Source organism: Microcebus murinus, chromosome 10 (assembly GCF_040939455.1).
Source record: "Microcebus murinus isolate Inina chromosome 10, M.murinus_Inina_mat1.0, whole genome shotgun sequence".
Taxonomy (NCBI): Eukaryota; Metazoa; Chordata; class Mammalia; order Primates; family Cheirogaleidae; genus Microcebus; species Microcebus murinus.
This window is the reverse complement of record NC_134113.1, coordinates 4,130,292-4,155,939: the sequence shown is the minus strand read 5'-3', so window position 1 is coordinate 4,155,939 and position 25,648 is coordinate 4,130,292. Positions and strand designations below refer to the sequence as shown.

The following is a 25,648-nucleotide window of genomic DNA, read 5'->3' as shown; positions in this document are numbered from 1 at the left end:
CTCACCAGTAAAATGGGTGCAGTAGGCCCAGCCCCATAGGGGCTGTGTGATGAGATGAGATGAGATGAAGCAAGCATGTGCAGAGCTTGTCCTCGGGCTGGGTGTCCGACAAAGACAGGGCAACACGGACGTGCTAGAATTGTTGTTAGTAGTAGTGTTTTGTTTTGTTTTTTTTCATTTTAGCGTATTATGGGGGTACAAGTGTTAAGGTTACATATATTGCCCATGCCCCCTTCCATCCTAGAGTAACAGTTTCAAGCGTGTCCATCCCCCAGACGTTGCACATCTTACTCATTTGGTTGTATGCACCCATCCCCTCCTCCCCCCCCCACCTGCCCGACACCCAATGAATGTTACTCCTATATGTCCACTTAGGTGTTGATCCGTTAATACCAGTTTGCTGGCGAGTCCATGTGGTGCTGGTTTTTCCATTCTTGAGATACTTCACTTAGTAGAATGGGCTCCAGCTCTAATCAGGAAAATACAAGAGGAGCTATATCGCCGTTGTTTCTTAAAGCTGAGTAGTGCTCCATGGTATACATACACCACATTTTATTAATCCACTCATGAACTGATGGGCACTTGGGTTGTTTCCACAGCTTTGCAGTTGTGAACTGTGCTGCTGCAAACATTCGAGTGCAGTAGTAGTAGTGTTAATGGCCTTCCTGGCTTGTGCGTCCCTGGTCACTCCTGGTGAGTGGGCGGTGTGATGGACACACAGTGTCATAGACACACAGCCGGGGCCCAGCCGACCTTGCCCTGTGACTCCGTTGTCTCTCGAGCACTTGCCTCGGGTGGGTGGTGAGGACTCGGTGCCTGCATCGGGGAGTGTCCCTAGGCTGGGGTGAGAAGCCACGCTGGGCGGAGGTGAGCAGGTAGAGGCCAGGCCAGGTGTGTGGGGCCACAGAGCTAGAACCCGGGGTGGAAGGCTCATGGACTCTCCCTCCTGCCCTGCTAAAAGCACCAAATAAATGTGTGAGGGGACTTTCAGGCCAGGGATTTGCAAGTTTTTTCTTTCAAAGTAAGTATTTTAGGCTTTGCCAGCCAGTCTCTGTTACAGCCTTTCAACTCCGCTGTGGTGGCACAAAAGCAGCCAGAGAACCACAGTAAAGAATGGGCACGGGCCGGGCGCGGTGGCTCACACCTGTCATCCCAGCACTCTGGGAGGCCGAGGAAGGCTCAAGGTCAGGAGCTCGAAACCAGACTGAGCAAGAGCGAGACCCCGTCTCTACTAAAAATAGAAATTAATTGGCCAACTAAAAAATATATATGTAAAAAAAATTAGCTGGGCATGGTGGCGCATGCCTGTAGTCCCAGCTACTCGGGAGGCTGAGGCAGGAGGATTGCTTGAGCCCAGGAGTCAGAGGTTGCTGTGAGCTAGGCTGACGCCACGGCACTCTAGCCAAGGCAACAGAGTGAGACTCTGTCTTTAGAAAAAACAAAAACAAAAAAAAACATGAGCACGGCTGTGTGACAATAAAACTTTATTTGTAAAACAAGCCGCAGGCCAGATTTGGCTTGTGGGCCACAGTTTGCTGACCCTGCGCCAGGCAAAGGAGGCAGCTGGGGGTAGTCAGAGTTGCTGAGAGCCCAGTGAGTTCAGCATCGGCGTTTGGGGAGCGTTGGCGTACGGGCCAGGCCACCGGGGCCCTTCCTCGTGTGCCGCCATCTGTGCAGGACGCCGTCGGGGAGCCCAAGTGGGAGGACAGAACCAGATTTCCACCCGAGAACGGGAACGCACTCTGGCGGCCGGGTGGGGGCGGGATTAGAAGGCGGAGGCTGGAGGCTGTTCGGTCGCCCTGGGGGAGCTGGGGAAGCAGGCAGGGGCAGGGATGGAGAGAGAACAGACTCAGCAGCCGTGGGGGCTCTGCCTCGGCCCCCCACCCCCGGCCCCCGCCTCTCTGCGTGTGTGAACCGGAGGGAGGCGGATGGGGTGTTCTCATCGCTGTCCCTGCTGCCGTGGGCACGAGGGCCGCGGTCCGTCGGGGGCGTGTGGCGTGGCCCTGAGCGGTGACCTCTGGCCCCCCCCCTCTTTCAGACATCAACGAGTGCAACAGCAGCCCCTGTAGCCAGGAGTGCGCCAACGTCTACGGCTCCTACCAGTGCTACTGCCGGCGAGGCTACCAGCTCAGCGACGTGGATGGGGTCACCTGCGAAGGTGAGGGGGCCCTCGCTCAGCGTGGGGGCGGCACCCCCGGCCTGGCCCTGACGCGGCAGCCTCGGGCTCTGCATTTCAGAGCTGGCGGGGGGTCTCTCCCCTGGTGAACCTTCCGTTACACCCTTGGAGGCTGGCGGGTGCCTCGCCGTTTTCCCTCCAACTGAGATTTGTTTGAGTACACTTCACTCTCCTTGGGAGTGGGGTCAGGAAGGGAGCAAGCCTCTTCCGGATCGTTCTTTAATAAACAAACATACCATGATGGTGATTGCTACGTGTACTGGGACCTTGGGCTTGCACCTCTCAGGGCTTGGTGGCCGCCCGTGTCTGAGAGGTGAGGAGGGGGCTTGGGGACCACTCCGTCCCTGACCCGCAGCTCTGCCTCCTCCTCTGTGACCCAGGTGATGGCTCAAAAACGTGCCTTACAGTGCCTGCCTCGCAGTAGGTGCTTTAGAGGGCAGCTGTTGCTAGGATTGTCACTGTTTCCACGTAGGGTGGGTCTTTTATCGGTGAATTGCTCTCCGTTCCCACCCATGCACAAACACACGTGCATACTGCACACCATGAACTTGCCGAGTGAACCTAGCCTAGTCCCATCGCCCCTCCGGGCCTCAGTTTCCCCTTCTGACATGATGGTCCCTGAGGCCGCCCCTAGCCCCAGCACTCTGAGGCCCCCTGTGTCCAGCTGGCCACGTGACGCTGCCCTCCCAGCCCCCAGCCCCACCCCTGGGGGGACACAGGCAGGCGGCGGTGGCCGTGTGCCGGGATGGGGATGCTGAGGTGGGCCTTGCCGTTGCAGACATCGACGAGTGTGCCCTGCCCACGGGGGGCCACATCTGCTCCTACCGCTGCATCAACATCCCCGGCAGCTTCCAGTGCAGCTGCCCCTCGTCCGGCTACAGGCTGGCCCCCAACGGCCGCAACTGCCAAGGTGAGCAGGTGGGACCCCGCCGAGGTCGCTCAGGCTGTGCTTGGGGCTCTGCAGTGTCGGGGGGCTGAGGCCAGGCTGGGCATGTGCTTCCTGGACCCAGGGGCTGCAGCAGAGAGAGCGTGCGTTTGGGGAAAAGAGGCCTCGCCCTCCAAGGCGTGTCTTGGAGTCCACGCGTAGCCCCGTCTCCTACACCCAGGCCCCAGCGCACCTGTCTTTGGGTGTCTGAGCCCCACGAAGGCGTTGTCGGGCGGAACCCCTGAGCCCTCCCACTACTATGCCCTCGGCAGCCTGAGAAGGCTAGAGCAGGGGCTGACAGCCTTTAGGAAGATGCCCCCCCCTCTGGCCCCCAGGGAGGAAATGGGTCAGTGCCTAGGAAATCCATGTCCCCAGCAGAGAGCTGCTTGTTCGTCTTTGATCCGGTCATTTGACAAACTCTTGCTCTGGGCCGGCCCCTGAGCACATGGCGGGGGCCTTTGTCCCAGGTGCTGGCCACTGTCCGGGCAAGGAGAGGGGTGTGGTCTGGTTGGGGACACTCATGGCCGTGGGGTCAGCTCCAGCGTGGGCTATGCGATAGAGCCAGTGGCATCCACACTGCGCTCAGCCTCCGTTCCTAAGAACACTCTGGGGGCACCGTGCGTCCTGTGACTGTCCACGTGACCACGGAAAGGGGTGCTAGGTAGGCGTCTGTGTGCGAGTGACCCTCGGTGCACACGCTGGCCCCAGGAGCCAGATCGCGGGGGCGTCTGTCCATCACAGGCTCCGGGGCCCCCTGGGTTCTGCAGCTGCAGTTTCTGGACATGAAGAAGGTGGCTTCGGCCAGAGGCAGGCAGGACCTGCGGTGTTCCCTGGAAGGGACCCGCTCGGCTTGTGCGAGGAGCTCTGGATCGAAGTCCCTTTGTTGTTTTCGAGTTTCTGCCGGAGCAAATGACTTCCCTTCTCCTGGCCAGGCTCCTTTGCCACAGCTTGGGGTCCTGCCCAGACAGGGCAAAAACACATTCCTGAGCCGTGGCCTTTGAGATTCGGCAGTGCTGTTTTCACCACCGACCATCAGGCATCTGGCACCTCTTAACGGGTGCCTCCCAGGCTTGGTGACGTCCCCTGAGCCCCAGAATTTGGCTGCCCTGGTGCATCTGTGGGAAAGGGGGTGGCTGGCCATCTCTGAGGCCTCTTGGTAAGGCCACCCCCAGCCCCATAGCAGGGGTCCTGGGCCTGGTTCTGGTCCCCAGGGTATAGGGCAGGACATACAATTCCTTTAATCCTGGTGTCCTTGTTGTGACATGGAGCTAGTAGCTTCTGCCCTTTCCCTCCTAGGATGTCACAAGTCATGTGAGGAAAGGACACATGCCGTGGGAGCCGTGGCCGGGGCCGGGTGGTTAGTGCGGGCACTCTGGCGCCAGCCTGCCTGGGTTTGCAGCTCTGCTCTGCCACTTGCAAAATGAGTGACCTTGGCCAGGTCCCCTAAGCTCTGTGAGTTCCTCCCTAAGATGAGGATTGTAACAGTAATCGCCTCATTGACTCCTTAGGAAGAGTGAGTTACCCCTGCTAAGCGCTCCTGGGACCCTTCGTACAGCGTTTGCTCTTATAGTTGCTACACTCATTGAAAGGATTGTGAATAATACGTTAAACGCTCCATGAATGTAAATTTATATTTATTCTATGACTAGGCCAGTCGTGGTGGCTCACGCCTGTAATCCTAGCACTTTGGGAGGCTGAGGTGGGAGGATCATTTGAGCTCAGGAGTTCGAGACCAGCCTGAGCAAGAGCCGAGACCCCGTCTCTACTAAAAAAATAGAAAGAAATTAGCGGGACAACTGAAAAAAATATATATATGTATATATATATATATAAAATTAGCCGGGCATGGTGGCGCGTGCCTGTAGTCCCAGCTACTGGGGAGGCTGAGGCAGGAGGATCGCTTGAGCCCAGGAGTTTGAGGTTGCCGTGAGCTAGGCTGACGCCATGGCACTCTAGCCTGGGAAATAGATTGAGACTCTGTCTCAAAAAAAAAAAAATTTATATTTATCTTAGAAATAAAAGAGCTGGCTTAGGGCGCTGCTTCAGAGATGGGCCAGTGGAGGGCAAGGATGGCCCGATCCCCTCCCTGACCCTGGCCAGTGGGGGCCTGGGCGCCTCTGTCTGCAGATGGGGACGGCTCCTGTGGCCTTGGCCTTCACTGTGCCGCTCTCGGTCTCTTGCAGACATTGACGAGTGTGTGACCGGCATCCACAACTGCTCCATCAACGAGACCTGCTTCAACATCCAGGGTGGCTTCCGCTGCCTGGCCTTCGAGTGCCCGGAGAACTACCGCCGCTCTGCAGACACGTAAGTCCCTCGGGCCCTGCCGTCGTCGTCTGTCTGTGTTGGCCTTCCTGGTGGCCTGGCTCCAGGCCCGGGTGGGTAGCCAACAAGCTGTGACCTCAGTGCCCTGCCATGGGGGACTTGGGCACTCAGGGGTCACCTGGTCCTTGGTTCTCCGGCCCCTAAACGTCAGTGACACTAGTCCCAGAAAGCCAACGGAGTGAGTGCAAATGAGTCTGGGATCTACGGCCACGCTCACAGGCCAGGCAGAAACCACAGGCCTCTTGTTTCCTCTGTGGAACCTTGGGCAAGCTCTCTGGGCCTCAGTTTCCTCTCCTGTAGCATGCAGATGTCAGGAAATGCTGCCATTCAGGTAGCAGCAGGTAGCAGCGTCTCTGTGTCGGCTGAAAGCCAGGGAGCCAGTGTGTGTTGCTGGGCGTTGTCAGGCAACCTGCAGAAAGCCAGATTCCGTCTGACCGGTGGCTGGGAACAGCACCAAAGGCTCTCGTTCTGACTCTCGGCTGTGTGGTCCTGTGTCGTAGGAAGCTTGCGCCCTCCCAGGCCCTGGGAGTTTGGGTGTCCAGGAACCACCTTCCTCAGGGTGTCGTGAGGACACCAGGCACCCGCCCCCCTCATTTTATCCAGTGAGTTTCACTTCGCGCCGCTGACAGTTGTTTCAGGAAAAAGGCCACGCTGGGGACTGATCTCCGGAGTGTGGGCTGGGCCCCTCCCCGGGGTGCTGGACCTGCCGGAGCAGCAGCCAGCCCGGCTGCCCGTGTCTCCCAGGCCTCAGCCTGCTGACCGGGAGCCTGCCTTGGGCTCTGGCAGGTGGATGCCCCCGCCTGAGGGTCAGTGTCTTTTGACCGTGTGGTGCATTCTGGTGTCTGCTGCTCAGCCCGAGGGGCGGCTATCCGGCCTGCAGCTGGCCGAGCAGCCCTGGCCCCCCTCCCCCGGCAGCGCTCCACGTTCTGCCTGCGACTGCTCGTGTGCCGGCCCGGCTGCCTCCCCCGTCTCCTGTTTCCCGGCGTGTTTTTGCCTCTTGAAAGCCCCAAACCTTGTTCTCTTCCTGTGCTTGGGTGTGCAAGTCCAGAGCACCCCAGAGGGCTCCCAGAGGGTTGTGCAACGGCCTGGCAGGCAGTGGCAGTGCCTCTCGGAGCCGCTGAGAAGGTTCCGTGTCCTTGCTTTGAAGCTGTGTAGCCATTTGTCATTGTGAGTTCACTCCCTCCCAGGCCTTTGCTGGCATCTGGGTTTGAGCATTCCAGAAGGCTGGCTGTGGTTGAGACCTCGATTTCTAACCGGCACACAGCCACGATACCGAAAGAAGAGGCCGCCCCCACGGGGGTCTTGGTGCCTCGATGCCCGAGAGTGGGTGGGTTGGCCTTGTGCCGTGAGGTCCTCCTGTCTGAAACGGGCAGACCTGTGTCGGCCTGGCAGCCTCTGCCACCTGCTCAGTGCTGGAGAAAACCATTTCTTGCTGGACCTACTGTGCGCAGACACCTGGGTAGGCAGTGAGCCCACAGAGGCCCCCGACCCCGTGCTAGCCGCCAGGCGTGCGTGCAAACGGCAGTGACTGGAGCCTGGCCGGTGCTGGGGGGCGGAGGCCCACCTGGTGGGGGTGGCAGTGGGCAGGGGCAGGAGTGTGAACATGGGGCAGTGAATGTGTGTCCAGCACAGAAACCACGCCCTGCCCTCCACTCAGCCAGGTGCCTGGTTTGCCCTGCGGTATGGGGTCATCCGCTCCCCAAGGCCGATGAGGAAGGAACTCTGTCGGTGTCCGAGTTCACTGGGAGGCCTCTGGTTACTGTTTTCTCATCAGTCGGCCGCTGTTGAGGACGTGCGGGCCGGCCGGGAGCCAGGGTTAGGCGTAGGAAGTGGAACCAGGGCCGCGGTGACCAGGGAAGGGACCACGGGGGGTTTATCCTGGTTGCCCCGTCCTGGCGGGGGGAGCTGTAGTGTGATCCGCAGTGACAAGTCACTGACAATGGGGGACTGTTCCTTTGCCAGCTCGGGGTAAGCCAACACAGGTGGGGCGTGGGCCAGAGGCCCGGGCGAAGGGGCCACCCTCTTGCAGCCCTACTTACCCCGCAGGCTGGAGTTTTTTCTATTTGGTGTCCGCTTTTCTTCCTCTTCAAAAATCCAAGCCTCTATGGGAATTTACTGTCTGACTTTCAGAAAGCAACTTCTAAAACCTAAAAGAGCCAAAATTAGAAGGGACCTAGTGGCCAGCGCCTCTGTGGTTAACACTGGGTGAGAGCAGCCCCTAGTCTCGGCAGGCAGGATCTGGGAGTCTCTGCTCTGCCTCGTCCCGTCTAGCCGGGCCTCTCCGGTGCACGGCTTCCGTCTGGGCCGTGCCCGAGGCGGCCGAGGGCGGTAACTAGAGCGTGACCCAGCAGGCTGGCCGCAAACCGCAGGACTCGGCCCTGGGGACAGGACCGGGCTGCTGCAGCCCTGCCCACACGAGTCCCTCCTTCCCACAGGAGGAAGTGTTCCGGGCTGTCCCGCAGCCTTTGATGGGACCAGGAACATCCTCTTTATGCCCTACTGGGGCCGGCCCCTGATGGTTGTGGTCTTGAAAGCCGGAGCGGAGCCGGGTGGCCTTGGTTGCCACTCCACGGGGAGGGGACACAGGGAACAGCCCGGGCAGCAAGGGTGTGACAAAGTGGGCGGGGCAGAGCCCTCAGGACCCCCCTGCCTTGGCCGGTTCCTGGGCTTGTCTCCAGAGTGATGAGCATGTGACAGTCGGGAAGTGCCAGCGGGCCGGCCGCAAGCATCAGCCAGCCTGGGGTGGCCGGAATAGCTGTGCCTCCCTGGAGAAGGCAGTAGGCCTTAGGGCCTTTTTCTCCGGTGTGTTACGGCTTGGGACAATTTCACAGACTTGGGGTGTTATGGTCAAACATGTTGAGCCGGGAAACTGGGGCACGTCATTCTCTAATGCACGCCATGACCCAGGATGCGTGGCGCGATGAGGAGGAGGCATGTCTGTGGAAACCAGAGCCCATGGTCCTGGGAGCCAGGCAGGGGCCAGGGCAAGGTCACCTGTGCTCTGCTGTGACGACAGCTCGTGCCCGAGCTAGACACCCCTGCTAACAAAGATTTTCGCGCCGTTTCCAGTCTGACAGGCGGTTTGCCAGCTACGGCGTTTACGATTTGTGGGAGTAAGTTTGGGTGGGGCAGGACGGGAGAATTGAAGTTGGGACCTACCAGGAGGATCAAGGACATGTTTATTTGCGCAGCGATCATCTGCTAGGCACGCAGTAGGGGTTGAGCCCTGTGCTGGGGCTGAAGAGCCCCAAATGAATGTAAAGAGCTGAGGAGCTGCCCCGGGGAAACCAGTGGTGTAGAAGGAGCCGGCCAGGAAGGACTGGCGAGGGAGGGCCGCCCAGCTCGCTGGCGTAGGAGCTGTACCCGAACGTCTTGCACACCGCGCGGCCCTTGCCTGGCAAGGTCCTTCCCCCACCGAGGAAGGGACGCAGTTTAGGGTGGTGGGAAAGTCCGCGGGTGGTTGGTGGTGCCTCTTACCAAGGGTGAAGTGTGTGTGACCTTAGGAAAGGCCACCCGGACCACGCTTCTACCTGCAAGCCAGAACCCCGCCCTTGGTCAGTACAGGCCACGCTGCCAGACATGAGAAGCTCCGTCCCGCCAGGGGACTCTAGCGCCACCTGCTGCCCAGGCCACCCAGGCCATTCTCGAAGCAGCTGGGTATGCGTGTGTATGTGTGCATGTGTGTATCTGTGTGTGTGTGTGTGTGTGTGTGTGTGTGTGTGTGTGTGTGTGTAAAGGCTTTGAAGTGAGACAGGCCGACTTTGAAAGCCAGACCTGCCAGTGACTACGGACTGTGGGGTCGCAGACAGGCTCGTGTGCTGCTCGCTGAGCTTCCGGCTTCCTGTGAGAATGGGGCGCGCTGCGGGAGACAGTGCAGTGAGCCGGGGAGGGAAACCCCGACGTCCACCGTGTGCTGCCACGCGCCCTGGAGAGGCACAGTTTGGGGACCCCAGCCACCACCCCGGTTCTCCACAGCCTCCTTGGATCCCGGGAGACCTCTCTCTGGGAGAGGGCGCTAGGACATGAGGAGCACTCCCGTTTGGCCTGGGCCTGGGTGTCCCTGGGGGTGGGCTGCCCCCACAGCACCTGTGCCCACCTTCCTTCCCACCTCTGTCTCTGGGCTCGTCCCACGCAGGACTGCCCTGGTCGGCGTTCCTGACCCTCGTGGGCCTTGGGCACCCTGGGGCGCGTCCCCAGGGCTGTCGTTCTAGGGCTCAGGGTGGTAACAGCCAAGTAAACGAAAGGCTTCCTGTCAATCCCGATAAATAGTCTGGAGGGAGAAGACCCCGTAAACGATAAATGCCAAGTGTAAAATAAGTCTAAGCACACAAGGCTCGGCAGTCAGCAAGCCCCAGGGGAGATGTGGTGGCGAGGCAGGACATGGCTGCCTATCCTGCAGGGGAACCCAAACACAGTCAAGATGGCCGGGCTGCCTGGGACGTGCTCGCCAGGTCCCGTGGGGCTCTGCACCCTGGCTCTGCCTAAGGCAGCCGCCTTCAGGGTAGATGGGCCTGGAATTCAGGACGTGGACGACGTTAGTCCCTGTCCCCATCCTGTCACAGGAAGTTGGAAACTGTCTCATCTCCAGCTCAGGAAGTTATGGTTTGTCCTCATCCTATGTGAGGAAGTTAGGACCTGCCCCTGTCTCCACCACAGGAAGTTGGGACCTGCCCCCAACTCCAGCATAGGAAGTTAGGACCTGCTCTCATCCTGTCACAGGAAGTTGGGACCGGTCCTCATCTCCACCACAGGAAGTTAGGACCTGCTCTCATCCTGTCACAGGAAGTTGGGACCTGTCCCCATCTCCACCACAGGAAGTTAGGACCTGCTCTCATCCTGTCACAGGAAGTTGGGACCTGTCCCCATCTCCAGCATGGGAAGTTAGGACCTGCTCTCATCCTGTCACAGGAAGTTGGGACCTGTCCCCATCTCCAGCATGGGAAGTTAGGACCTGCTCTCATCCTGTCACAGGAAGTTGGGACCGGTCCCTATCTCCAGCATGGGAAGTTAGGACCTGCTCTCATCCTGTCACAGGAAGTTGGGACCTGTCCCCATCTCCAGCATGGGAAGTTAGGACCTGCTCTCATCCTGTCACAGGAAGTTGGGACCTGTCCCCATCTCCAGCATGGGAAGTTAGGACCTGCTCTCATCCTGTCACAGGAAGTTGGGACCGGTCCCTATCTCCAGCATGGGAAGTTAGGACCTGCTCTCATCCTGTCACAGGAAGTTGGGACCTGTCCCCATCTCCAGCATGGGAAGTTAGGACCTGTTCTCATCCTGTCACAGGAAGTTGGGACCGGTCCTTATCTCCACTACAGGAAGTTAGGACCTGCTCTCATCCTGTCACAGGAAGTTGGGACCGGTCCTTATCTCCACTACAGGAAGTTAGGACCTGCTCTCATCCTGTCACAGGAAGTTGGGACCGGTCCTTATCTCCACTACAGGAAGTTAGGACCTGCTCTCATCCTGTCACAGGAAGTTGGGACCTGTCCCCATCTCCAGCATGGGAAGTTAGGACCTGCTCTCATCCTGTCACAGGAAGTTGGGACCGGTCCTTATCTCCACCACAGGAAGTTAGGCCCCCTCCCTTTCTCCACCACAGGAAGTTGGGACCTGTCCCCATCTCCAGCATAGGAAGTTAGGACCTGCTCTCATCCTGTCACAGAAAGTTGGGACCGGTCCTTATCTCCACTACAGGAAGTTAGGACCTGCTCTCATCCTGTCACAGGAAGTTGGGACCTGTCCCCATCTCCAGCATGGGAAGTTAGGACCTGTTCTCATCCTGTCACAGGAAGTTGGGACCGGTCCTCATCTCCACCACAGGAAGTTAGGACCTGCTCTCATCCTGTCACAGGAAGTTGGGACCTGTCCTCGTCTCCACCACAGGAAGTTAGGACCTGCTCTCATCCTGTCACAGGAAGTTGGGACCGGTCCTTATCTCCACTACAGGAAGTTAGGACCTGCTCTCATCCTGTCACAGGAAGTTGGGACCGGTCCTTATCTCCACTACAGGAAGTTAGGACCTGCTCTCATCCTGTCACAGGAAGTTGGGACCGGTCCTTATCTCCACTACAGGAAGTTAGGACCTGCTCTCATCCTGTCACAGGAAGTTGGGACCGGTCCTTATCTCCACTACAGGAAGTTAGGACCTGCTCTCATCCTGTCACAGGAAGTTGGGACCTGTCCCCATCTCCAGCATGGGAAGTTAGGACCTGCTCTCATCCTGTCACAGGAAGTTGGGACCGGTCCTTATCTCCACCACAGGAAGTTAGGCCCCCTCCCTTTCTCCACCACAGGAAGTTGGGACCTGTCCCCATCTCCAGCATAGGAAGTTAGGACCTGCTCTCATCCTGTCACAGAAAGTTGGGACCGGTCCTTATCTCCACTACAGGAAGTTAGGACCTGCTCTCATCCTGTCACAGGAAGTTGGGACCTGTCCCCATCTCCAGCATGGGAAGTTAGGACCTGTTCTCATCCTGTCACAGGAAGTTGGGACCGGTCCTTATCTCCACCACAGGAAGTTAGGACCTGCTCTCATCCTGTCACAGGAAGTTGGGACCGGTCCTTATCTCCACCACAGGAAGTTAGGCCCCCTCCCTTTCTCCATCACAGGAAGTTGGGACCTGCTCTCATCCTGTCACAGGAAGTTGGGACCTGTCCTCGTCTCCACCACAGGAAGTTAGGCCCCCTTCCTGTCTCCACCACAGGAAGTTAGTCCCCCTCCCTGTCTCCACCACAGGAAGTTAGTCCCCCATCCTATCTCCATCACAGGAAGTTAGTCCCCCTCCCTGTCTCCATCACAGGAAGTTAGTCCCCCATCCTATCTCCATCACAGGAAGTTAGTCCCCCTCCCTGTCTCCATCACAGGAAGTTAGGACCTACTCTCATCCTGTCATGGGAAGTTGGGACCTGTCCTTGTCTCTGCCACAGGACATTAGTCTCTGTCCCCATCCTGTCACACGAAGTTGGAAACTGTCTCATTTCCAGCTCAAGAAGTTATGGCTTGTCCTCATCCTATGTGAGGAAGTTAGGACCTGTCCCTGTCTCTGTCACAAGTTAGGGCTTGTCCTCATCCTGTCCCAGGAAGTTAGGCCCCATCCCTGTCTCCATCACAGGAAGTTGGGACCTGTCCCTGTCTCCATCACAGGAAGTTGGGACCTGTCCCTGTCTCCAGCATAGGAAGTTAGGACCTGCCCTCCACCCTGTCACAGGAAGTTGGGACCCGTCCTCGTCTCCACCACAGGAAGTTAAGACCTGCTGCCACCCTGTCACAGAAAGTTAGGACCTGTCCCCTGTCTCCATCAGAGGAAGTTAGGACCTGTCCCCTGTCTCCATCAGAGGAAGTTAGGACCTGTCCCCATCCCCACCACAGGAAGCTGGGACCTGCCCCATCTCCATTGCCAGCTCTGAGCTGGCCCTGGAACACAGACGGGAAACTGGGCACAGGGCTTAGTGACGGGGCCTGGGGAGCAGACCTCACTGCCTGAGCACAGACCTGGTTTCCTCCCTCCCTCTGTGAGTGACTTGGGAAGCGGGAAGGCCACACTCTCTGAGCCTCAGCTTCCTTGTCTGAAAATGGCACACAAGCCACCGTCACAGTGCAGTTGTCGTGACCACACTAGAGAATGCGTGACGAGGACTAGCCGGGCGCTCGGGGAACAGCAGCAGCCTTGATTGCTAGTGACGGACATGGTCACCCCAGGGTGGTCTCTGAGACCCACCCAAGAGCCTGTGTGGGCAAGGGCCCAGGAGCCTGGACGACACCCAGAGGGCAGGGCGTGCCTGCTGAGTGCTCCCGGGCGGGGCCTGCCAGGGAGAAGGGGGCTCCCCCGCTCCGGGCACAGCCACTGACCCCAGCCGCCCCGAGCCCCACTGGGTGCTGGAGGAGGCTAGAGCGTGAGTCGGCGCTCGGAGGTCCACGGCGCCTCCCCCAGGTGAGTGAGGGGTGCTCTAGGCGGGGGCCGAACTGCAAGGGGCGGCGGGAGGCCCCACCCCGCGAGCCCCTGCTTCCCCGCCCGCGCTCTGCCGTTTCTCCGCTTGCTGAGTCGGCCCTAACCCTCTTCTTGTCTCTCTGCCCACTTTTCTTGCAGCCGCTGTGAGCGCTTGCCTTGCCATGAGAATCGGGAGTGCTCCAAGCTGCCTCTGAGAATAACCTACTACCACCTCTCTTTCCCCACCAACATCCAAGTGCCCGCGGTGGTGTTCCGCATGGGCCCCTCCAGTGCCGTCCCCGGGGACAGCATGCAGCTGGCCATCACCGGCGGCAATGAGGAGGGCTTTTTCACCACCCGGAAGGTGAGCCACCACAGCGGGGTGGTGGCCCTCACCAAGCCTGTCCCCGAGCCCAGGGACTTGCTCCTGACCGTCAAGATGGACCTTTACCGCCACGGCACCGTCAGCTCCTTTGTGGCCAAGCTTTTCATCTTTGTGTCTGCAGAGCTCTGAGCAGGCGCTTGCGGCCTCGGGGGGTCCCTCCTGTTGCTTTCCCAGCCCCCTCCGGGATGGCAATAAAGCTCCGCGGGCCAGCCCCAGCGTGCCGAGTGCTGCCTCTTATTTGGCGCGGTCGGGGGTCTCTGCGCTGCTTCTGGGGCGGGTGGGTGAGCACCTGCCAGGGCCTGGTGCCCCGGGGCTGCCCGGGGAGTGTGTCTGTGAGGGGGGCACGCGCCGGGGTCCTGTGCACACCGCCTGGGAGGCCAGGCTCGTCGTGTCACCTCAGGTGGTCACCTCTTCTCCAGTTTGTGTCGAACCTAAAGGGTAAAGGTGATGGTTGAGACGGGTCCCCAGAGATTGCTGAGCTCAGTCCCCCCTCATTTTACAAATATGGAAACTGAGGCCCGGAGAGAAGGGGAAGGGCTTGGCCAAGGTTACACGGCCTGTTGTGGCCCCGCCAGGCCAAGAAACCCGGTCTTCTAGCCCCTGCGTGGTTCCTTGCGTGTCGCTTGGAGCTGACCGTCTGAGTTGACACAGCCCTGCCCTGCGGCGCACACGGAGCTGTTGTCTTGGTGAGCAGCCTGAGGCCGTGGCGCGGAAACACGGAGCTCGGTCGTGCCGTCTCGGACGCGGCTCTTGCCGGGGCCGGCGCCGAGGACCCAGGCCTGTGCGGGAGGCAAAGGCCCGCGCAGCATCTGTGAGGCTCCCGGGATCCTCCGCAGCCAGTCCTGCCAGGCACACGTGTCTTCCTCTTGCAGAGAGGGCGAGTGACTTGCCCAAGGTCACACAGCTGGCAGCCAAGCCCTGGTTTCCTGATTCCTCAGCTCTGCCACAATACCCCGCCGTGGGCCTTACCTCCCTCCTTCTCCTCCGCCTCGGTTCCAGCTGAGCCACTGTCCTCGCCTCTCCCCTCTGCTGGTCTCCCAGCGTCCATCCAGCTCTCCCTGGGGCTGCTCAGCAGCCGGGGTGATCTTTCAGCCTCTGTGTAGACCCTTCCTGGCTTCCTTCGCACTTCGGCTGAGCCCTCCAAATCCTCACCGCGCCTTTTGAGGCCGTGCATGATCCAGTCCTTGCATTGGTCTCCAGCCTGACTTTGAGTCATTCCCCCCTTGCTCACTTCCCGCCAGCCACACTGCCAAGCTCTTTGCTGCCTCAGGCCCTTTGCATGTGCTTTGCACCTAAGGCCGGAATGTTGCTTAACCTGCAGCTTACGTGTGCCTTCCTCAGACAGGCCTTCCCTGATGCCGGCCTGCGTTCCCTGCCAGTCTTCCTAGAGACACTTCCTCATGGTGCTGACAGCAGGCTGCGGGTCCCACTGACCCGTGTTGTGCATTTGTCTTCCCCGTCTTCCAGAAGGCTCCGTGAAGGCGGGGACCGGGTGGTGTCCCCAGCTGCTGGCAAGGGGTGCCTAGCGCACAGTAGGTGCTCTGTCCACCTCTGTGGAGGGAATAGATGACTTTCTGCCAACCCCGGCTTGTGTCTCTAGCATGTCTGTGGCTTTGACTTACGACACTTTCCAAGCACACGCCGAAGGGGGGAGGCAGAACCACAGTGGCATCAAGTAAAGAATATTGCAGGGTCCTGAGGTCCTTCCTGCACTTCACGTAAGCGGGGACGGGGGATGCCTCACCTGGCTGCCCAGTGGGGAAGGCCGCACGCAGCTCATGCCACGCCTCGTGCAGAGGCAGCCGCTGCTGTGCCCGGGAGCGTGAGCCCGTCCCGTTGGCTGACTCCAAGCCTCCCTCTCTGATCGTATCTGGTCTGACCCAGCGTCCCCTCTCCATCTTCCAGTGCATCCTCCAAGGTGCAGCCAGAGGGCTTTCTGGTCCTGACTGGTCTAATCCTCCTCACAATCTTCCGTGGTTCTAGCTCCCTTGGGATGGCATTTGAGGCCCTGCCTGCTTCGGCCTCTGCCCACTCTTTTAGCTGCGACTGCCCCCACTCCAGCTCACCCCCTTGCTCCTGTTCTGACCCCAGGGGTGGCTTGCCCTTCCCTGAATGTGCCCTCTTGTGGCTTTCGCATGTGCCATGCTGTCCTCCTGCAAACCGCCATTCTCCTCGGGTGGAGCCTGCCTTCGTCTGAGCTCCCCTGGCTCCCAGGCGTCCTCTGTCAGAGCATTTACCCCGCTGTCTTGTGGCTGTTACTTGTTTATCGTCCTCTCTGGACGGGGGGCTCTTTGAAGACAGGGACTGTGTCTGGGTAGTTTCTGCCTCCTCAGTACCCTTCGAATGTTTGGCCCGAAGAAGGAGCTCAGTAAACATCTGAATAAACATATGGGCGGATCTACGGATTGATGGGTGGGTGGACAGATGGACGGATGGGTGGACGGACGGACGGATGTGTGGATGGGTAGATAGACGGATGGGTGGGTGGATGGATGGATGGATAGGGTGGGTGGGTAGATAGATGGATGGGTGGGTGGGTGGGTGGATGGATGGATGGGTGGATGGACTGATAGATGGGTGGGTGGGTGGGTAGATAGATGGATGGGTGGGTGGATGGATGGATGGATGGATGGATGGATGGATGGATGGATGGTTGGATGGGTGGGTAGCATTTTCAAGGTTTAGTTCAAATACCATCATCTCCATGATTCCAGCAAGGCACAGCAGGGATTCAGTTGCTCTGTTCCATCATTCATTCATTGTGGTCCTGATGACTCTGCCAGGAGGAGCACTTCTGCTTTCGTGTCTGTGGAAGTGCTGAGAGGAGGGGACAGACCTCTCCGGGAGAGGTCCCAGTAGCCTTCCACGGCTTGGCCGAGTCCCCTCTGCAGCTTTCCCACCGAGTGACTCTCCAGCTCTGCTTGGACTCCCCCTCGCTTGTGGAACTCCCGACCCTGGCAGGCGGCCGGTCCCACTGAGGTTTCTGTGTGTGCCTGAGTGCACGGGTGGGGTGACATCGGAATGGCCTGAGAGCTCACCTCTGCCCTGCGGCTCCTTGGGGCTCTACCCGTGTCCTAGACCACCCTGCGGAGAGACCATCCGGTGCCCCAAAACCAAAACAGGAGCAGAGCTTGAATCTCCTCCTTGCCGCTTACCAGTTCTGGGAACCTGGATAAGTCGCCCGCCTTTCAGAGCCCCAAGGCCCACCGCAGGGATGATTTCGAAGACTATGAAACAACACGCTGGGCGGTGTCTGGAAGTCAGCAGGCAGTAAGTGTTAGTGTTGGCTTTCTCCATTCCTTGGAAGGTCACCGAGTGGCCATGCGGTTCTTGGTTTAATGGGGAGTGAAGGTGCAGAGAGTTTGGACCTACGCAAGGTCACGGATGTCGAGCTGACATCCCTTCTGACTCCTAGACCTGCGCTTTTCTGGCTGTGTCACTGTAGTAAGTCAAGTTCCCAAGGAGAAAAATAATACTAGCGGTATTCAGTGTAATGATAACAGTAGCAGGTGTGGCCGCTGCCGCAGTCCTTACCGAGAGCCAGGCACTTCAGGCTCCTAACTCATTTGCTCCGCACAGAAGCCTGGCGAGGCCAGTACTGTTAGTGTCCCCGTTTCACAGCGAGGCCGTGGAGGCACAGAGGGTTTGAGGAACTTGCCCAGAGTCCCACAGCGTGCATGCGTTTCGCTCATTCCAATGGCCAGGGTGTGCAAAGGGCCTGTGGCGGGGATTGAGGGGGCCAGAGCAGTGCAGCCCTTGCGAACTTCTGCAGCGGAGCCGCCATGGCTTCCCTTGAGGTCAGGGCCGCACACCGGGGAGAAACCGCTGGAAACGCAATAGAAAGTTGAGGAGGAAAGAGACAACAGAGACCGGGAACCGGAGGCCCGGGAAAACGTGGAGGAATGCCGGCAAGTGAGCTGCCCAAAGAGACAGAGCAGCGAGTTCGGTGAAGCCGGGAGAACTACCGTGAGCGGCGCTCTTTCTGATGTTTCAGGAAAACTGATTTCCCAGGAAGTCGATCAACCAAAAACCGTCAAGGTCAGACTCCGTGTATTAGTTTCTGCAACAGGACGCCACAGGCTGGCGGCTTGACCGACAGAGTGTAGCGTCTCACGCTTCTGGAGGCCGGAAGTCCTGGGTCACTGTGTGTGCGGGGCCGTGCTGCCCCTGAAACCTGGAGGGAATCTCTCTTCCTCTCTCCCCGCCGCCTTTTCCTGGCGCTGGCGGTTTGTGGGCAGCACGTGGTGTTCCTGGGCTTGCAGCTAAGTCACTGCGACCTCCGCCCTTGTCACCACGTGTCATTCTTCCCGTGTGTCTCTGTCTTCACGTAGCCCCCTCCTTATAAGGACACTAGTCACAGTGAATTAGGGGCCCAACGTTCTCCCGTGTGAACTCAACTAACTGTGCCCACAGTCAAGCCCCGCACGTCCAAATCAGGTCACATCCCGAGGTACGGGGGCGAGAACTTTGACACATCGTTTTCGGAAGGACACCATTCAGCCCAGGGCAGCCATACAAAGTGTCATGGACCGAATGGTGCCCTCCAAAAGGTATACCGTGTTTCCCCCGAAAATAAGACAGGGTCTTATATTTACTTTTCTTCAAGAAGACACCCTAGGGCTTATTTTCAGGGCACGTGTTCTTTTCCCCCCCAAAGCCTCAGCTTGCAGCACGCACAGGATGGCCAGGACCCGACGGGGGGAGCTGACCTTGTTGGTGGGGCTGCCCGCACCTTTCTGGTCACCCCTGGGATGGTAGCTGTCATGACGGGGCAGATGAGAAGGGCTTGCTCCTCTAATTTACCGTTCCACGACGACATGCGTGGGTTGTGCAGATGCGCTGCGTGGCCACGCCCGTCATGAGGGCTTATTTTCGGGGTAGGGCTTCTATTGCTCAAATGTTTAGCTATCCTGCTAGGGCTTATTTTATGGGTAGGTCTTATTTTTGGGGAAACACACACAGTATGTTGAAGTCCTACCCTCAGTACCTCTGAACCTGACTGTATTTAGAGATAGGACCTTTAAAGAGGTAATCAGGGTAAAAATGAGATCACGCGCCCGGGGCCCTAAGCCAGCACAGCTGGAGTCCTTATAGGAAGAGGAGATGAGGACTCAGACGCGCACAGAGGGAGGACCATGCGGGGACGCAGTGAGAAGGCAGATTTCTGCAGACCAGAAAGAGGCCTCCGAAGAAAACTACCTGCCGACACCTTGATCTTGGACTTCCGGGCTCCAGGACCAGGAGAGAGCACATTTCTGCTGGTTGAGCCGCCAGTCTGTGGTATTTTGTTGGGGCAGCCCTAGCAAACTGGTACACGAAGTTGTTAAAAGATAGGAAGAGTAAGAGGCGGAACGCCGTCCCCCCCGGGCGACGCCAGCTCACCAGAGGGGCGTGCTCACAGACTGAACAAAAACTCTCACATTCTATCTCAAACCCACCGAAAGTGTTAAGAAAACGATCAGAACGTCGTGGAAGAACAACATAAGTCGGAGTTAGAAAAAACTGAGCAAGGAGGCAATAGACTAAAGAAATAATAAAAATTTTAAAAATAATCTCAGAAGTAAAGACTAGACTTAGAAGGGACACAAAAGTGAATAAACACTTCGAAATGGAAGTCGAAACAAACAAAAATTTTGAAAATCAAAAAGGAAATAACAAAATAGAAGAAAGGCTCCAAGAAACAGTGACAGATATTCAAGGTAATGCAAAAGAGGGCTGAGGAACAGGTAATAGGACTCTGTAGAAACCTGGAACAGGGGAAATGCTATAAATGATAAGTCGGGAATTTTATACAAATTAGAAAAGAGATTCAAGATTCCATATTGAAAGAACACAACGCAGACCTGGGAATATCAACACTAAGACATATTCTTGTGAAATTATTGGGCTTTAAAGAAAAGAGGGGAAAAAACAAACTATGAACATCTAGAAAAAAGAACAGTAAGTGACTTATAAGGGGAACAATATGTTCTCATCAGACTTTTTGACAACACTTTATACAAGAAGAAAATGAAACAGTATACTTAGGATACCCAAGAAAAGGTAAGCCAAGGATTTTATATCCAGCAAAACTAACTTTCGTGGACAAAGAGCACTATTGATATTATGAACACGAAAGCGTTAAACATATAATTACTTGTAGAACTACAACTATTGTCAGGGAAAGGTATAGCGTGAATTGCTGTATGTAGCTCAGACAAAGCAGATACAGCGCATCTGTTTAAAAGCTGAGCAGGACAGGGGAAGCATATCAAAAAGTTATTTTCAATAATTATGTTAGTGGTGGTAATTTTAGAATTGTCATTCTCAAACTACTATGTATGTAATGTGGAGCAAACTGAATGGGTAATTCTGGGATACTCTGTGTCCTCGAGAACCAGGATTCTGATGTAGAAGGGGGAAAAGATTCCTTTGTAATATGGAAGAGATTAAATTAAAGACCGTGTGGTCCTTGTTTTGAATTGGAAATATCAGTGTGAACTCATGTTGTATATTATTTTTTAAATGTCCTCTGAAGGGGGCTAGAAACAATGACCAATCCACGGGCACCGAACACCCCTCATATCTACATTGTGGCCTTGAAATGCCGTTTCCCACTAAAAACAAAAACCAAAAAAACAAATCCAGGGCTTCTTGGAGAAGTGGCTGATGCCAGGTGTTGGGCAGTAAAAGCTTAAGATGAGGCCAGACCCTTTTGTCAAATGCCACAGCAAGAAAGTTAGGAAAGGCTGCTTGGGCCGGGTCAAAAGGACCTGAGAACCAACTTCATTTTCCCTCTGGCCAAAGATGGGAAAATTTGAATTTCAGCAAAGGATAATAATTGCAAAAGGATCACACCTCATCAAATGGGTTAAATCATGAGTTCATACTGACTTTTTTTTCCTCCAAAAAAAATCCTTTGGAGAAGGACAGAGAGCTAGTTAGTTCATTCCTCTGAAAACTGGAACACACAAGGAAAGGATTAAGTGCTGATCTTGCTTTTCCTCTGTGAACTGCATTTCCTGGTGACAAGTAGCATAAGGGAAGCATGTCTTTGCAGAAGGTTCCCAGCTAATAAATGAACATGCAGAGACAGAACCAGCCTGTCAGCATCTTGCAGTCCCCGGTGAATCAGTGGCCTGCGCCCCAAGCATCACTGCCACTGCTGGCTTCGCAGCCCCAATGGGGGACACCCCACCACCTGTCCCCCTGCCAGAGGGGCTGGGCCTCCTCCCATCGGGCTCTGGGTCTGACTGCTGAGGTGCAGGAAATCCGGGAGACAGCGGCACATGCTGAGCAGCGCTGTGGGGACGCAGCCGGCAAAGTCCAGACTGCAGGAGACTCCACACCTCACCTGCTTTGGTTTTTTTTTGAGACAGAGTCTCACTCTGTTGCCCAGGCTAGAGTGAGTGCCGTGGCATCATCCTAGCTCACAGCAACCTCAAACTCCTGGGCTCAAGCAATCCTCCTGCCTCAGCCTCCCGAGTAGCTGGGACTACAGGCATGTGCCACCATGCTCAGCTAATTTTTTCTATATATTTTCAGTTGGCCAATTGATTTCTTTCTATTTTTAGTAGAGACGGGGTCTCGCTTTTGCTCAGGCTGGTCTCGAACTCCTGACCTTGAGCGATCCTCCTGCCTCGGCCTCCCAAGAGTGCTGGGATTACAGGTGTGAGCCGCCACACCCTGCCCTGCTTTGGGTTTTCTAACGGGGAAATTGTATGGAAAATAAAGAGGTGAAGAAGAAACCCGTAGATTAAAAAGAACGTAAGAGGCGGAACAAAAACTTGTTCATGGGCAGGTGTAAGTGGTGTGTTTAGAGATACACACCTGAGTGATAAAACTCCAGAGAAGCCCCACAGGGGATCGCTATGGGCCCCAGGCCGGGGGTTACTTTGGGGCAGCAGGAGGGGTCGACCCCGGTCTGGCACTCGTGAGGGGCCCCGGGTGGCTGCCACGTTCTCTTTCTTGGCCTGGGTGGTGATTGTAAAGGCATTCGCCTTATGATAACCCATTAATCTATACCTTCGTGTTTGTGTAGTTTCTGTGTGTTTTATGATAGAGAGGTTTTAAGAATGTGTCTGGCACGGCGCCTGGAACACAGACCTGATGAACTCTAGCCCCTTCTGCCCCCGCTGCAAGACGCTGTGGATTTGACCTCCTGGTGCTGGCGCCGGGCTCTGCAGTGTACACGTGCCCGCTCGTTTAGTACCCTGCTACCCACCCCGCTGTGGGCCCTGGGAAGGCGGGACCACGCCTCCCCGTTCACCTTGCTGTCCCGGGCCCTGGTGCCCTGCAGGCATTCGGATCACCTTTGCTGGGCAAGTGCATCAGTGAGTGAGTGGCTGTCGCAGATGCCGGTGCTCGGTCTGTGCGTTTGGCAGGTCTCAAAGCCGTGCTCACCCCCAGCCGGGGCGGAAGTAGACCAGGGGGCACCTCTGGTGTGAGGGTGCTAGCCCAGTTTGCAGGAAGGGCCGTGAGGTGTCCCCGAGGAGCAGCCAGGCTCCGGAGGCCACCGCCGTTCTCCGGTGGAGCTGCCTCCGGGACCGGCCACCTGCTGCTCCTCCCTGGTCCTCGGCCCCTGTTGGAGCCGTGGCCTCGACGTGGCCGTCAGCCTCCTGTGCTGTGGTTCCCCCCAGGCTCCGCCAGGAGAAGACAGACACCGTGCGCTGCATCAAGTCCTGCCGCCCCAACGACGTCACCTGCGTGTTCGACCCGGTGCACACCATCTCCCACACCGTCATCTCGCTGCCCACCTTCCGCGAGTTCACGCGCCCTGAAGGTGAGTGCGGGTGGCCTGCAGGAGCCATTCCTTGCGGGCCGGGGCTGGGTTGGCGACGTGGAGTGTGGCCGGCCTCTGTCCCTGCTCCCCGCACCCAGCCTGCCGCACGCCAGCCCTCCTCTTCTCACGGTGACCGTGGTTCTGCAGGCAGCCACCAAGTGTCGGTTCCGTGCCGTGCGCTGGGCAGTCAGGGAGGGCCTCCTGCAAGAAGCGACCGCCACGCCGGGGCCTGAGTAGTGACTAGCAGATGACTGAGTGAGGGGAGGAAAAGGGGAGAGGAGGGTGCTGAGCGGAGCGGGACACAGGCCTGGAGGCCTGGGGGTTTGGGGACACTGGGCACTTGAGGACCTGGGCCGAGTTTTCTGGCTGGAGGGGAACAGCGTGGCAAGAGGTGGGCTGTGGGGACACGCAGGAGCCTCAACTTGGGGTTGGAGCTTCAAGCCCAGGGCTTCGGGGAGCCGTCGGAGGGTTGCCGCTGGTGAGATGTGCATGTAGAAACGTTGATTGTCCTGAGACCTGGGCAGACGGACTGCAGGGGCTAGACTGGGGGCAGGGATCCCAGGATTAATTCAGTCAGTGTCCCCACGCCCCAGCCTGGCTCTCCAGCCCCTGGCTTGCTGTGTAGACCCGCCATCACTGCAGCGTTCCCCTGGCGCAGGGCCCAGGCCGTGGGTGGAGCACTGCCCTGCGCATGTCACTTCCGGGCTGTGCCACCCTCCTCCCTCTGGGGAGTCTCCCTCCCCGGCCTTCAGAGGGTCGAGCCATCACTAATTCACTCAGCAGGCGTGGACGGAGGCCCTCTGTGTCAGGCTCAGGGCCAGGCTCTGGGACACAGTTATGAGAAAAGAGAGCTCTGACCCTCTCGGGGAAGAGGTACAGGTGAGCCAGACATGACGACACCCGCGTTGGCACTGTGACACAGTCGTGCGGGGTAACCTGGCCGTGGGGGCGGGAGGGCGGAGAGACACCCCAGCAACGGGGTTGCCCGAAGGAGCAATCTGTGCCCCGGCCCCCCTGCACGCCGGCCCGTCCCTCTAGAGAAGGGAAGGCACAGAGTCTTCACAGGGTGGCAGGGATTGGGTCGGAGAAGATCTCAAACTGGTATTTGCCTTGTGCAAAATGATGGGGTTTCACCAAACCACACACAAGCCCTTCCCAAGTCCCTAACGGCCGGTCTCGTGGCCTCTCTGGCCAGCGCTGAGCTGTGACTTGGCTACCGGCAGGGAGCTGGGTGCGGCTAGGGACACCTGCTGGCATCTTGGGCCCAGGAAATCCAGACCCTGACTGACCTTCACTGGGCAGCTGCTGGCTTCCTCGTTCACCTTGCAGATGGGGAAACCAAGGCGCAGGGAGAGGACACCCCCAGTATTGCCCAGACCCGGGAGAGTGTGCACCCGCGGCTCTCAGGCAGGGTTTGCCCAGCGCTTCTGTCGGGTCTGGGGGATGGACGCAGCCTCCGACTGCCCGGCCCGCAGCGCTGTGGGCAGGGAGGAGCCTGCCCCATTGGCCTCCCTGCCCTCTCTCCCTTTGTCCCCCTGCCCATGTCCCTCCCCTGGCCCAGAGTCATGACTCCTCCCTGCTGGCACTGCCACTGATGAGCTCCGTGACCTCCTCCGGGAAGATCCCACATCTCTCCAAACCTCAATTTCCCCGCTGAGCGAACAGGGACAGGCTGTGATGCAGGGAGCTCAGGAACAGCCCCCCTGGGTCACAGGGAGGTGGGCTCCTGGGACGGGCTGGGGCTGCAACTGCGCCCTTTCCCACGCGGCGACCTCTCGCTGCAGAGATCATCTTTCTCCGGGCCATCACGCCGCCGCATCCCGCCAGCCAGGCCAACATCATCTTCGACATAACGGAAGGGAACCTGCGGGACTCCTTTGACATCATCAAGCGCTACATGGACGGCATGACCGTGGGTGAGTGGCTGGAGACCCCCGGGCCAGCACAGCTCCCATCCGAGTGCCCCTCCCAAATCCCGCCCGCCTGTGCTTCAGGGCCCAGCGCCGAACTCCGCGGCTCCCGGTCAGTCTCAGCCAGAGGGGCGGCCTGGGATCTGACCCCAGGTGGCCCCTCTGGGCCTCAGTCTCCCCGCCTGCAAAATGGGCAGGTTAAAGAGACCTCTCTCTGGCTCATGACCACGAATTTCAAGTGATACTACACAAGCACAGGGCTTGTCCCGGGGTTCAACACAGTCCCGCGGTCAGTGGGAGCTAATAGGATTTTTATCCTCATGGAGGGGCCGGACAGCAAAGTAGGGCTCAGAGGACCTGAGCTCTCGTCTCGGCCTCGGAACTGACTTGACTTGCATGTGGGCTTGAGAGCTGCTGTCCCCTCCCCCCGCGTCGGTTGGTAAGAGGACCAGGGTCCGGCCATCGCTCACAGCCCCCTGGACGTGGCGCTCGCTGCTCCCCTCCCTGGAGAGTCCATGTCTGTGTCTGAGAGCGTGAAGGAGGCCTGGGCGGAGGCCGGGAGGGTGCTTCGTGGAGGTGACACCCGAGCGAGGACGTGGGGTCGACCGGGCAGAGGGAACGGCCACAGCAGTGGCTGCAGGGGAGTCGCCAGGGGGTTGGAAGCGACACTCAGTGCGCTCTGGGTGGAGGGCGTGCGTGAGTGACAGCTCGGGCCGGGGCAGGACGCTCCTTGACCGGGGACGGGCTTCAGCCCCGACCTGCGCGTGTGAGCAGACACCCAGACCCACCCCACGTTGCGAGCTTGTCCCGGTCGTTCACAGCCCCTCTCCCGAACCGCCACATCTCAAAGCATTCGTGGGGAACGAAAATGGTTACATCTGCCGTTTTGGGGTTTAAATTTATACTCTGAACAAGCTTTCGAGGCAGCTGAGCAATGGAGGGCAGTCCCTGCCGTCACCTGGGCCTCAGTTTCCCCACTGTGAATGGAGGAGGGTAGACTTCATAGTCTCCCAGGCCCTGGATGGATCCTGTGGTCTTGAGCGGAGCAGGCGTCCGGGCGCCGAGCAGGGCGTGTTGCAGCGTGGCCTCCAGGTGGCGCTGTTGGACCTCGGATCCGCGGTCCTCGCGCCCAGACCCGAGGGACGGTTGTTTCGAGCAGGTTGTTGCGTGCAGCTGGAGGGAGGGAGTCGTTACTCCCCTCTTGCCAAAGAGCCATTTATAGCAACTTTACAAGC

The 25,648-nt window shown here is 58.1% G+C and overlaps 1 protein-coding gene across 2 annotated transcripts in view; it reads left to right on the top strand.

The window, feature by feature from the left end:
- Positions 1-25,648, top strand: part of FBLN1 (fibulin 1) — an 83,971-nt gene that overhangs the window by 34,634 nt on the left and 23,689 nt on the right. The window contains exons 12-16 of one of the 2 annotated variants that reach the window (XM_012757376.3): positions 2,039-2,158; positions 2,955-3,086; positions 5,285-5,408; positions 22,361-22,503; positions 24,288-24,419. In XM_012757376.3, the coding sequence (XP_012612830.2) occupies positions 2,039-2,158; positions 2,955-3,086; positions 5,285-5,408; positions 22,361-22,503; positions 24,288-24,419 (651 nt within the window). Of the gene's footprint in view, positions 1-2,038; positions 2,159-2,954; positions 3,087-5,284; positions 5,409-13,516; positions 13,959-22,360; positions 22,504-24,287; positions 24,420-25,648 lie in introns of those variants that run through there. The other variant, XM_012757382.3, reaches the window with a different exon arrangement.